A 13,871-nucleotide genomic window follows, 5' to 3' on the forward strand; every position below is an offset into this window, starting at 1 on the left:
GTTTTGATAAATAAATAAATAAACAGATTGAGGAGGATTTCAGCACCTTTGATAACATAAACTTCCTTATTGGATCAAAAGTAAAAATCTGAAAATCGTAAGTGCACTGCATTCTTCACAATTTAAAATTTTTAATTAATTTAATTAAGTTTTTAAAAACTTTTATAGAAATTTAATATCATATTTGTGTGTGTATTGGTACATTTGTCCCATGCGTACGTACCTGCATGGGTACGTTCGTGTTTTGCGATGACTGAATTCGGCGCAGTTCTGGGCACCCGAAAAAATGCTTTATTGAAAATCTACGAGCATATACTCGTACTATTTTAAGAGATAAAATAAAAATGTTCTGAAGTCAGGCTCAAGAAATACCTCCAAAAGTCAAAACAATACGGGTATGCAAGAGATCTAGAACTCCAAACATGCAAAAACAAATCCCTACTTAGCGCTATTGCCATCGAGTGCTATACGGTTAACTATTTAATTTCTTGGGATCAGTTTGTTATGAAAACGTACTAATGTTGCATACAGTGATGACCTTTATGGAATAAGAACATGAAGAGCATAAAAAAGGTCCTTACAATGATTACCGGTGCCCTCCCCTCTCGCGAGTACTGCTGCGCTACTTTGTTATTGCAAGGTGACAGCTCTTAATTTGACAAACCTGTTTTGCGCTTCCCAGTTTCACTGATTTTTCGATTTGGACACCACTCCCGTAAGAACTGGATCATCCGTATTTTCTTCTTTTGTTGTGCAGGCCATTCAGTAAAATATCAAAATCATTTACGCGTCCTTAAAATACTGGAAGTGTAATTTCAGGGTGGGGGTTAAGTATTGTTGGTGGGTTTGAAACTTGAACACGTGCATTTGTTAATACGCTACTCACTGTCCGCCGTTAATACGCTACTTCAGTGAGAAGTAAGTCCATAGCAATGTTTGCTGCTGCCTGCTGCCATGCAGTACCCCCTACCCAGCTACTGGGACATAATTAACGAAAGGATCTTGATTTTTGGGCTTTCACGATCGCATTGCAGTTCTCGGTTTGGATTATTTGAAGATCTTTCTTCGCCACCCATTTCACATTGTTTCAGTCAGATTTTTTGAATGTCCATTTACGTTTGATCTGACGATCTTGTCATCCCTGTACGATGTTGTTTCAGCTTGTGAATGTGTAAGCAGAATGCCTGATAACGAACATTCCGGAAGGTGGTCCCAGCCAAGTCTTCTTTACTTTTGAAAAGAAAACCTGGCTTGGATGAATACCGCAAGCCAGGTTTGCTGCAAACCTGTCTCGTGGTGAGATAGATGCTCCGCATGTTTGTTTCGGGAGTGCGAAATTGCAGTGTATGAAGCACAGGCCTTTTTGCATGGAATTCCAGTCAAATGCTGCAAAGAATTCTTATAAAATCTGTAGAAACCACGAAATGTTTTACAGTTTGCTGCATTCGTTTACATTATGTTGTTGGCAGGTCTGGAAGAGCACGCACATGGAATCCATATTCTGCCAGGAGCGAGGAGTAGGCAAACACTGGACGGTAACTTTTGTAATTATTGCTGTTAGTTAGTTGGTTTTACTGATTATTATTGCCGTTCATTAAGTTAATAATTCACGAGCTGTTTAGTCGATTAGATAGTCAATGCACAAGAGTTATATCAGCAATATGTCCAAGTCACTCCAATCCTAATGTAAAGGGTTGTGATAAGATAAAGCATTGTGTCGCTGTGCTTTTCCCGTCTCTGTGTCTCGACTTGAACAAACTGAATTGTGTGAGCAGTTGAAGTTCTGGGAATGTTTTGGAACATACTTTCTATTTGATCGCGTCATTTGACGGAATGTAGGCAAACAGTTTCGGTAGTCAGCAGTAGTCTTTTAACAGCTGTTGTTAGCGACGCATATGTCAACATTGGCCAGTCTTATCATCTGCGCCACACACTGCCAGATTGTTCTCCCGTTCCGTGAGTGTTTTTTGCCGCGCACACTGGATTGCCAGAGTGATGCGTCATGCGTGTTGTGTCGGATACGCAATAAAATAACCTTAAGCAAATAACGTTATTTCCTTTACAGATTTAATTACCGTCGTCGTCAATTCCTTTCGAAAGCGCTAGCGATGGATACTCCGAATGAAGGAAAAGATGTTTCAGTCGACGCACAGAAAAGTAATCTCAATGGACAGCAGAATACCGTTGTCGATGGAAACCTTCCCATTGCGCATTCCGATGGTGCACCGTTCGATGGTGCACCGTCGTTACCGGCAGAAAATGGACAAAATAATGAAGCGAAATCAGAATCCGGTGTTTCGGACATGGAAAGAAAATCCTCCATCGAGTCAGTTTCCGATGGGCCGCGTGTATCCCGACCCTCGGAGGAAGATGCGCTCTCCCAAACGGCGGAAACAGAAGACCACGTGCTGTTTACCGGTATTACCTACCTGGGAGCATCTGCGTTACGATCGCCGCGCAATGAGCCGGAAATCATTAAAAACATTGTGAGCATGAACGCGGAGAATCGCACTCCGGCAGAGGTGGATTTATTGGTGCCGCGCGTTCCCCAGGGTATGGTGGTATTGTATGAGCCTGGGACGGAGGACGAGATCACGAAATATCCCGTTTTTCGGATAATATTTTGTGTACGGGGAGGAAGACCACCGGATCCGCTGTCGTTGTGCTTTGCGTTTACGTTCGGTCACGGTAGCAACGATGAAGCGATATTCCTGTGCCATGTTTTTCGATGCCAAAATGCCGAGCAGGTGTCAAAAATTATCATGTGCTTCGCCAGTGCATTCCGCAAGCCGGTCGCTAGTCAGTTGCCGCAGGGAGAGTCAGTATTTGTTTTTGATGTGAGCATGGAAGTTAGAGAAGATGATGGGAAGGGCAGCTTCCAAGTTTGTCCTAGGGAAAGCCGCGATTGTTTCAAGGTACACATATTCTAACGCAATTGGTTGCTGCAATTTTTTCAATGTGTTCAGCCACGCACGTATTTAGAAAATATTTTTGGTGATGGTGCGTTCGTTTCGTATTTAGCTTATGTGTGTGGAATAATGATTCGTTACAGTTGTAAACTTCTGTCGGCTTGTTCAATTTTGCTAATGTAATGTGTTATGGACCAAACGTACGACTGCATTTTATTTGCTTTCCTTTTGCTGTTTAAAATTCTGCAGAGATCGGAAGTTGCATTTTTCAGAAAAGGCTTTGTTTGCAGCACGTGCGGGATAGTAAACGTACAAAATCTATGGCACAATTTCCGTGCATAGTTAACAGTTGAGCGTGCATTTCATTGCAAAATTATTACGGTTTAATGCTTGATGTTCTCCGGCAGCACATAATTTTATTGTATTAAAAATGGTGATATCTTTTGTGACTAATCTTTCTGGTGTTTTGTAGTTTCGGGTTAATATTCCCAAATTTCTACAATTCTCAGTTCTGCAAGTCAGCCCAGAAAACCCGCATTTGTCGTTAGGTAAGTTGTAAAATCATGCAACCACAGCAGTTTAAACACATTACGCCGCGCTGATTGCTGTGAAAACAAGTTAACGCTAGACTCTTGTTAAAACACTCTTGTCTGATTTTTTGTGGTGGATCCTTATTCCTTTATTGTAACTACAACCTGTAACAACCATAATGAATCATTATAGTACGTTGTGATTCAACAGTACTTCGAAGTATCGTAGGTCTTACTTTTATCAATTGCTGTTGTAGAGAAATGTACTGGAATATGGCTTGCTGCGGGTAAAAATGTTACTCGCTCTGATTTTCATTTTCTTCCCGTCGAAACGTTTGGAAATAATGGAAAACAGTTCAATGCGACGTGTCGGTTTGATCCGTATCTCCACCCTTTGCTCAACACCGAAACCCCTGGAGAACACCGCTCTCACATTACATTGATTCTGGATGTCGGTGTGGCAGGATTTACGGAAGCATTGTCTTTCGTCTTGACAGCGAGAGCGCGAATCTTCCCTCAGACTGAAAAATTCTGGATGCCTGGTCGACGGCAGTTACAAGAAACCTTCTTTTTAAAGCTCCTTTGGAAGCCTTTCGAGGCTGGGAGCTCGCAGAAAGGTTATTACAGCATGATAAGCCTGGAAAGCCAATCGCAAAAGGAAGGGAAAAGCCCAACGATTGCTAGCCTGCTGGAAGGACCATCCTCTTCGGATGAAAATGATAGTGAACAGATTGAAGAAGAACCCCTTCCTAGCGGCTACGGACCGGTGAGTAAAGAGTGTACCCCGGAAGAACTGAAGGAATGGTCGGATGTTTTGCTAAAGTGGCGTCCGAATCTCCACCAGCGACCGAAAACCTTGGCGGGTTTAGTAAGAAAGAGTGGTATACCACAGTCTCTGCGCTGCGAAGTTTGGCAATTGCTGAGTGGATGTTTCGATTGTGAGGAGTTGCTCGAAAATTACAAGGGATTGAGTGTACAGGAATCCGTATGGGATAGTGCAATCAGCAAAGATATTACGCGCACTTTTCCCGCCCATGAGTACTTTCGAACAAAAGGCAGTGAAGGCCAGGATCAGCTGTACCGGGTCATTAAGGCGTACGCCAATCGAGACCAGGAAACGGGATACTGTCAGAGTCTGACATTCATTGCGGCGACGTTGCTGCTGCATATGCCGGAAGAACAAGCGTTTTGTTTGCTGGTGAAAATAATGGAGAATTATGGAATGCGAGATTTGATGAAGTGTGATTTCGAAGGATTACGATTGGCGTTTTACTTGTTAGAGCGATTGTTGGAGGAGAAGCTGCCAGATGTTTTTTATCACTTGAAAGACGCCGGCGTGGAAATGCATATGTTTGCCTCGCAGTGGTTCCTTACATTGTTTACTGCGAAATTCCCATTGTTTTGCGTATTTCGGATTGTTGATTTGTTTCTGTGCGATGGACACTTGGTACTGTACCAGGTGGCGTTATCACTTCTCCGAGTGGCAAAACAGGATTTGCTGCAGTTGGATTTCGAAGGAGTCCTGAAGTATTTCCGTGTTAATTTACCGAAACGATATACTAACGAAGACACAGTATGTCTGATGCTGTATCACGCCGTCAATGAAAAAATACCACCGAAAAAGTTTCAACAACTGACCAAAGATTACCAGCAAATGAAACAGCAGTTAGAGTCCCATGAAACACCGGTTGAGAGATTGCAGCGGGAATCACGGGAACATATGGCAGCCATCATGCGTTTGGACCAAGAGAACGACGAATTGGCTTATGAAATGATCAGCGGAAAAGTACAGCTGCGAAATCAGCTTGACACGGCCGAAGATCAAATTGACTTGCATCAAAAGGACATCGCACGATTAAGTGCGCTCTTAGTGGAGAACGATGATGAAATCAAACGGCTCCGAGAAGAGGGTGCTATGGTCAAGGAAGTTTGTCGAAAAATAGAACAGGAAAACAAACAGAATATCGGAATCGTAGCTGAATATAGGCGAATCAGCGCCCAGTTGGAGGAGCGTCTGCAGAAAATGGAAACGAAGTGGACAGCGGCGCAGGATATCGTCTGCGAAAACTGTAGAAACATTTTTGTAGAAAAACAAGACGGTGATGTCGCGAAAAAAACTGTTCAGTCTCCGGAGGAAGATCGCATTCGCGAACTGGAATTAGAGCTGGCTAAGACAAAATTGGCGCTTGTGGAGAAGGAATGCCAGATTCAAGAAATGGTCCACGAATTAGCCAGGAGCGCCAGCGATGGACAGCAACAGCAAAATAATTTGCAGAGCTCGTGGCTGTCCAAGGCTGTTAGTTCTATAAAAGCTCAAGCGGTAAATGTAAGCGCCAGCAGTTCTGGGACAAACATGTCGCAGGGAAGTGTGCGCGGCCGGAAGCAAAGCAGGGAGCGACAACCTATTCCAGCGTTTCCGAAGAACAGCAGCTTGGACGGCGCTGTAAATAATTGATGCTCGCACAGTTTTGATTGTAATTTATTCCTAACTCGGGTTGTGTATATTTCCAATTACAGAGTAGTGATTGAATTGGATTCTCCGTATTGGTTCCCGGTATTCAAAATAGAGCAATTCTTTAGAATTTTTGTTGGTCTTTTATAATTTAATATGCTTTGTGATGGACTTTTGTTGTGTCATATTGTTGTGCATCTACGCATCTTTGTGGCTATACACGATCCATTTCTGCGTGTCCTTTTTTCGCAGATGTTTGTAAAAAAGCATTAAATAACGAAATGGTAAAATATCAAACTTACCAGAGGCTCAAGATCATGCCACTGTACTGGTAGCAAGCAACCCCCCCCCCTTTTAAATTAGTGGATATTCAGTTGCTAGTTTGATGGCTGAATGGCATTTTGATGGCTGAATGGCAGTTACTTTAGCGAAAATTCTCACATCAATTAGAATGTCCACGTTCCAGACTTACGACTTCCAAATAAATAATTGTAAATAAATAAATAATTCCAAATAAATAATTGTAGCTTTCAGTCAGTTTTATTTTTAAGGCACATTATGGTAGTCTCTGATTTTTATTTCTAAAATTAAGAACATTTCACGGGATGTGCAAATGATCCCTGTTTGATGTATGCAGCTAAATATCGTGTACAGATCGGTACAAGTTTGATACGTTAAAGGAAACTCGAAAGCGTTGATTCTCGCGTTTTGGAAGACATCTGCTCTTTGCTTCTTGCCTGACTCTCGTAGATTTTGATACGGCTCTTAAAATATGGCACCAAAAGGCAAAGGAGATGAAAAAGCGCCGCCACCTCTAATCGGTCGTGTGGGAACTACGTTGAAATCGGGAATTGTTGGCTTGCCGAATGTTGGGTACGTCCGTAGTGCGATCACGTCAAAGGTTCCAGCGTTGCAGGTTTTCCTGAAATATAACCGGTTTTTTGCAGTAAATCTTCCTTCTTCAACGTTCTGACGAAAAGCTCTGTCCCCGCGGAGAATTTCCCGTTTTGCACGATTGATCCAAATGAAAGTAAGTCAGCAGACTAAGAAAAGCATTGGGAACTGTGCAGCACTATATAATAACTAGTTTCAGTAACTCGTATACTAGAGTCATAGGTCCGTCACAGATTCGCATGTTGTCATAACTGTATTCTGACACTATAGTGATGATTGTGACGAGCTAGAAATTTGAGCTTGATTATACCGTATTAGCGACTTGTGTAATGACTGCAAAAATATTGATAAAATTTTTTTTTGCAGGTAGAGTAGCGGTTCCCGATGAACGGTTTGAGTTTTTAGTGAAATATCACAAACCGGCTAGGTAAGAGGAAAACTGTTTGTAATGGACGCGAATTTCACGCAGAGTTGAGCTTGAGGAGATTTTATCGGTTTATGCGTACTTTTCGTACTTGAGCATTTTTCTTTCCTGAAACACTGTTGGTATTATTCCTTACTTTATAGCAAAGTGCCGGCTTTCCTGAGCATCGTGGATATCGCTGGCTTAGTGAAAGGAGCTGCAGAAGGACAGGGATTAGGGAATGCATTTTTATCCCACATCAGCGCTTGTGATGCGATTTTTCTTATGCTCAGTACGCACCTTTCTATTTCCTTGTGCAGTTGCATCCATTCGGCCTGAAAATAAGCATGCGCTTTTTTAATAATTCTGATTTACGTTACCAGGAGCATTTGAGAGCGAAGACATCACCCACGTGGAAGGGGATGTTAACCCAGTGCGTGATATCGATATTATTCTGGAGGAGCTGCGCTTAAAAGATGAAGAAAACTTGAAATCGGTCGTGGATAAACTGGAACGAGCCTGTGTTCGTGGCGGAGATAAAAAGCTCAAACCCGAATATGATGCCTTAGTTAAAGTTCAGAAGCTGGTGGTCGAGGATAAAAAGCATATCCGATTTAGCGAGTGGAGCGAGCATGAGGTGAGATTCCGTTAGAATATTGTGTTTTTTTAAAAGTTTACTTAAAAAAATTTAATGCGCAGGAAGTTGTGAAAGATGTTATTTTTATTTTTTGCTTAAACATGGAAGTACTACTTAAACGTTTTTTTTTTCAGATCGAAGCTCTGAATAAGCATCTGTATTTGACTGCTAAGCCCATTATTTACCTGGTCAATCTGTCAGAGGAAGACTTTATAAAAAAGAAGAACAAATGGTGAGGTGTGGAAGTACAGCTGGCCGTCAAGTATTTCCCGCGGGAGTATTATGTGTCGTATTTCTACAACGGGTTTGCGTTTGCAGGTTGCCAAAAATTAAGGAATGGGTCGACAAAAATGACCCCGGTGCCAGTATAATTCCGTTGAGTGTGGCATTCGAGTGTAAGATCATCGACATGCCGGATGACGAACGGCAGGCATACTGCGAGCAGAATAAAGTCCACGGCGCGCTGGATAAAATCGTTACAACTGGTTTCCGGGCGCTTCAACTGCAGTACTTTTTCACTGCCGGGGAAGATGAGGTCAAAGCATGGACAATTCAGGTGAACGGTGTTTTTGTGAGCGCTTGTGATTTTTGAGTGCATCTCATTTATCGTTTCAGAAAGGCACAAAAGCTCCCCAAGCCGCTGGAAGAATTCACACCGATTTTGAGAAGGGATTTATTATGGCTGAAGTTATGAAGTTTGATGATTTTAAAGAACTGGGATCCGAATCTGCATGCAGAGTGCGTTTTACTGATTTTGGAGTATAGGGAGTATTTCTATCGTTGCGATCTTTGCAGGCAGCTGGGAAATACCGACAGCAAGGACGAAATTATGTGGTGGAAGGTAAAAACGTATAAATCGAGGTCTTTGAACTGCGAAAATGTTATGCAACAACGATGCATTAAAACATTTATCTCAATCGAAAACGTTATAAACGTAAATCTTTGCAGATGGGGACATAATATTTTTCAAGTTTAACGCTGGAGCCGGACTTCAGACGAAAAAGAAATAATCCTTTTTTTTGCGTTCTGATTTTTCATGATATGTCATTTTTTATCATGAATTGGATTTCTAAACTGCTTAACAGAAATGTAACAGGATGATTTTATAACCCTCTTGTCGTAACACGATTTGGTTTGGTCTTTGTGGTTTGATGAAGGGTGATCATACTTCAACTTTTGTCCGAACGCCGATAAAGTACTTACTGTACCGTACATACTGTACAAGCATTACAGCATACCTAGCACCTGTTGGTTGCGCATCGCCATGAAAGCGCATGTTACAGTAGGCGCATGTAGTGTAGAAATCTGTTTCTGAATTGTGCGGAGGCAACAAGTCAAACAACATACTAAACTAGTGAAGACATGAAGTTATTCAAGTTAATATGATTTTCGCATTTCAAACACGACAAACCGAATCTCAAATCTGTTCATTAATTGTTTGAAATTTTGTTTCCTGGAGCGGCCGGCGGCGGCGAAGCTGTTCAGTTGAGTTTCTGGCGCAAATTTTAAAGCCTCTGTACGTACTTCGTGTAACATTCAAATGAACTGAAGCTGCTGAATCGATCTGCGGCATACCGGTCATTGTGACTCATTGCACTGCACATGTCAAGGTCCGACCTCCTGACGCACGTATCGTCGTATCCATCCTCACGAGTCGCTTGACGCGATATGGCTCCACATGAAGCCAACCTCCATTTTGTATTAACCGCGCCTCTGTGTTTTTGAAACTACTCCCATCGGAATTTTTGTGGTATTATTGACATTTTTGGACTATTGTTTCATCCATCTATTCATCTGGAATAATAGGTAAGGCAGAGGCTGATTAAAAACAAAGTAGGATTACATTATAATATCGGAGATATACATTCTCTTCTAACTTATATGAGCGAAATATGCCAGCTGGCAAATCTTGGTCGAAGACTCGAAATTTTAGTTGGCAAAAAATAAAAATATTAAACTGGATCCGTTTACATCTGTCTGCTAATTGAAATTGTGGGGATATTTTAAATGTTGTTGAATCGTTCAGTCTGATTGCGCAAATTTTGGGGTGTGATTATAGCAGTGGGCACGATCAGTTGAACAACGAAAGGCGGTGATTGTGGTCTTCTTCTTGGGACCCAATACCAGCACAGCGCTCAGCGCAAATCGTGCTGATCATCACTTTACTGCACCTCCCCATATCTTGGGTTCTTCCCTTTTCTGGGTTGTCTTTGTTCAAGGCCATCCCTCGGTGGTATTGGCGTGGTCAGTGTTGGCTGTTGCATTGCCTCATCAGTAGAAATTTTTGAGTGACGAAAATTTTTATTGCTTTTGTATTTTTATTATGTAAACAGTAAATCTTATGCATTCTAAACATGCATGCTTAATGCATGCTCTTGCATTCTAAACAGTGATTACAGTCCACTGGATTGGGTCAAAAGAGTTGAACAAAAATGCACAAAAATCACTGAAATTCTCAACAGCGAAGCCGCGCACTGGAAAGTATTTAAGATATGTTGTGCTATATATTTAAGATTTAAGATATATTGTGCTTTGTTTATTAGATGCGTTGATACATATTACCGTTACGTTTATAATCGTATATATATTACGCAATGTTATCATATCCAGGGACCAGGGATAATTAAGTACAATACTTTCGGATCAAGCGTGATACAGATTCAGGAATTTGACAAGTCACAAGCGTGAACGAATGACATTAGAAATTGAAAAAAAAAATAAAACTGGAACAACTTTTATGTATAGGAAACAGAAAAGCATTGTTAATCTGTGTGAATACAGAATAGCTGAAGAAATTGGGTTTATAACTTTATACTGTCAAAGCAACGGATAACCGGAAGCAGATTGCTTGCTGCGTTCTTATTAATTTATGTAAAGCAGAAAAAAGCTATTTTATTGTTTGGTTGACTACGGTGAATCGTGGATGTTTGCCGGTCAGGAAGAAGTTTTGTATTAAATGCGACATCGTAATAATATTATCGTACTCGGATGAAACATTGTTATTCTCAATGAAATGAATGAATCCACAAGCACACAGGCGATGCTCTTATCGCCGATGGGCAGCTGTGTTGCGAGCATTCTGTAAAATGCCGAAAAACTGTAGTAGACAATAAGTGAAGTCTTACATACTTTATACCACTTTTACCAGTCAGGCCTTGGATTTGAGAATCAGTATAATATTAACAAAATAGAATTATGTGCTGCCAACGTTTGTTTTATTGCAGGAGATATTTAGGCAGCTGTATCCTGCGCCAGCTGTTGTCGGTGCTCTTATTTTGTACCTCGACCATGCCTCCCGCGGCCGGGTGACCTCGTGTTCTGGTTTGTGTTGCAACTTGCATTATCTGATTGTCCTGATTGTGAGTGCCCACAATGACAAAAACAGCAAATGCAGTGACCGTTAAGACGGAGCCTGGAACATTCACAGGCCAAGTGATCCAGCTAAACCCTCAGACATTAGCCGCGCTCCAGAGCGCCGGTGTTCAGCCCATTCAGATTGACAGCGCCACCGCCGGCAGTTTGTTGGCCGGCCAGCAAATCTCACAAATAATCCAGATCCCTCAGAACATCTCCCAAGCGGCGCTGCTTAGCTCGCTGCAGGCAGCCGCAGGACCGGGCCAAAAAATCATTGTGCAGTCGATTACGCCGACGTCCTCTCCTGCGGCACAGACAACGACAGCGGCCACGGTGCCGCAGATCGTCCAGGCCCTGCCCGTACAGACTACGGTCTCCTCCTCCCAATCCAATAGCAGCGGCGTCCCCGTGCAGATCGCCGTCAACCAGCCCAACGGGCAGGTCTCCTACCAGACCATTCATATTCCCTGGTCTGTTCTGCAGACGGGTGGCACGTCCTCCGTCAACGTCGTGACGTCCAACAGTAGCCCCGCCCCGGTGGTGCCGGCGCCTTCCACAGCGTCGACGAGCAGTGTGGCGTCTAGTGCGTCGTCGACGGTGTCTTCCTCCACGGGTAGTCAGAATAACCCGACCAAATCGACAGTCTCCACCACGACCAGTGCTTCCACTCCGCAGATCATTACACTGAAAGCGGACGACGTCGCTAACGGTGTGCTGTCGGGGGCACAGTTGACCACCGTGTCTGCCAATCAGCTGACACCCATCCTCATTCAGCACAATGGGCAACTGATGCAGGCGTATAATGTGACCGGTGCCATTCGCGGCGGGAATTTGCAGATACAAGGCCTTACCGGTGGACAAGGCACGATCCAGGTCCGTAAAAGCTAATGCAGAGGGCCCTTGAAGTCCAGAAGGGCAACCAATGTGTTTTATTGTGTTTTTTTATGGATATATAACTAATGTAAGCAGTGGGTTTCGTTAGTCGCCAGAAGCTTGTAAAGTAACAAATAATAAATAATTTATTTGTCCAACAACTTTTGATAAATAAATAAATCGGCGTCTATTGCGTCCAACTGAGTACGAATAGCAGCTACCGGAAATAGTTTTCTGTGTGCCGGTAGTTAACATAATTCACTTACCGTTACTGCTATGAAGTTTTGCGCATAGCTGATAGTTTCTTCTCTGTAGGTTATTCCTCAGGGATCGACAACAATTAGTTTGGGGTCGGGCTCTACACAGAATACCACCCAGATTACCGGAGGTGCGGTCGTCATTTTCCATATCTACGAGTACAAATTGTGGTTGATAAATTCTGTAAACGATCGTTTTCGTTGCAGCCGGTGGGGCAAAGCTGGAGGTGGTGTCAGTAGTTCCGCTAAGTTCTTCGCAGGGGATCCAACTGCTGAGTGGGAGCCAGTCTAGCTTGGATTCATCCGGAAACTCTTCGAAGCGGCAAAAACGAGTAGCCTGTGATTGTCCAAATTGCCGGCGGAATGATGGTGCTCGGTAAGTGCGAAATGAGCCGCGTTGACGGTTCGGGATCTGTGGTTATGTGCTTACTTTTTCTGGTTTGCAGAACGCCGGATAGAAAGAAACAGCACATTTGCCATTATCCAAACTGTAACAAAATCTATGGCAAAACCTCTCATTTGCGCGCCCATTTAAGATGGCATTCCGGTGAACGGCCATTTGGATGTACTTGGATGTTCTGTGGCAAACGGTAACATCAAATGGCAGTTATTCCAAATTATTATTTAACGCACCATACGTGACAGAAATTTATTATTTCTGTTTTTTTTCATAGATTTACCAGATCCGATGAGTTACAGCGTCACATCAGAACTCACACAGGTATTCAACATAGTGACCCATAGTTTCATACGAGCTGTCCACATTTGACGTGTGATTGAATTGAAGAAAATTATATTTGTCAACGTTTTTGCTTTTCTGTGCATCCAGCCATAATGTGACTGTTTGATCGAATTCTGCAGGAGAAAAAAGGTTCGCTTGTGGGGATTGTGGAAAGAGATTTATGAGATCTGACCATTTGAGTAAACATATTAAGTAAGTCGCAGGTTTGCATAAAAATTATTTTCTTGTTGTACAAATGATTTGCTGCCGGTGTTCGTCATTTCACTTGTTGAATACCCAATGTTCCCGTCCGTCATGGATTATACTTATAATGTTTTCGGTTACATTTGCAGAACGCATTCAAAAAAGAAAAGCGATAAAGGAGACAAATCCGAGACAACGATAATGACTGCGGACAAGATCGAACTTATACCAGCAACTGTAGTGCCGGTATAGTCAAGATATTTACTTGAATGGTTGGTAGTTTTATGTTTTATTATGTTTTGGCAGACTTGTCGGGCTACCTTTTGTAATATTTGTACAGTTTTGTTACCTTGTTAGTTTTCCATTTAATGGAAGTTATTATGGTAACTGATATTACTGCTTGCTTTCACTCTTGGCCTGGCCGGTTCAGGTGGAAGAACTGGAGGTCCGAGAAATTTCATCGTTTTATCGGTTAACGTTCAGCTGGTGTTACCGTGCTGTTTTTGAGTATTCATGTGGTATTACTGATACGGTACTAGTATCTTCGTTGGTGCTCGTACGGTTTGTAGCCGTTATATATGGCTGCTATTCGCCCATTTGTGTATACGTGTAGAGTAAATTATGAAGAACCTGGTTG

At 42.5% G+C, this 13,871-nt stretch overlaps 2 protein-coding genes across 7 annotated transcripts; both read left to right on the forward strand.

Moving 5' to 3' along the window:
* The first annotated feature begins 639 nt into the window (after positions 1–639).
* Positions 640–6,181, forward strand: LOC129582711 (rab GTPase-activating protein 1-like). Of its 6 annotated transcripts, none has more exons than XM_055474340.1 (5): positions 640–715; positions 1,470–1,535; positions 2,066–2,915; positions 3,382–3,457; positions 3,697–6,181. In XM_055474340.1, exons 3-5 carry the CDS (start codon positions 2,109–2,111, stop codon positions 5,892–5,894), a joined length of 3,081 nt encoding a protein of 1,026 aa, XP_055330315.1. In that variant the 5' UTR covers positions 640–715; positions 1,470–1,535; positions 2,066–2,108; the 3' UTR covers positions 5,895–6,181. The 6 variants fall into 6 exon arrangements, with proteins under 6 accessions (XP_055330315.1, XP_055330311.1, XP_055330286.1 ...); XM_055474336.1 differs by lacking the exon at positions 640–715 and adding an exon at positions 755–1,143; XM_055474311.1 differs by lacking the exon at positions 640–715 and adding an exon at positions 756–1,171.
* A 198-nt stretch (positions 6,182–6,379) lies between these two features.
* Positions 6,380–13,867, forward strand: LOC129588443 (transcription factor Sp3-like). The gene is made up of 17 exons (XM_055482647.1): positions 6,380–6,764; positions 6,839–6,921; positions 7,152–7,212; positions 7,353–7,480; positions 7,572–7,825; positions 7,960–8,057; positions 8,144–8,381; positions 8,441–8,563; positions 8,621–8,666; positions 8,774–8,833; positions 11,190–12,052; positions 12,368–12,440; positions 12,517–12,685; positions 12,756–12,899; positions 12,984–13,030; positions 13,171–13,243; positions 13,384–13,867. The coding sequence occupies exons 1-17, from the start codon at positions 6,664–6,666 to the stop codon at positions 13,484–13,486; spliced, it is 2,664 nt and encodes an 887-aa protein (XP_055338622.1). The 5' UTR covers positions 6,380–6,663; the 3' UTR covers positions 13,487–13,867.
* The last annotated feature ends 4 nt before the right edge of the window (positions 13,868–13,871 follow it).

The sequence above is a fragment of the Paramacrobiotus metropolitanus genome, unplaced genomic scaffold (assembly GCF_019649055.1).
Source record: "Paramacrobiotus metropolitanus isolate TYO unplaced genomic scaffold, Prichtersi_v1.0 Parri_scaffold0000002, whole genome shotgun sequence".
NCBI classification, from domain to species: domain Eukaryota; kingdom Metazoa; phylum Tardigrada; class Eutardigrada; order Parachela; family Macrobiotidae; genus Paramacrobiotus; species Paramacrobiotus metropolitanus.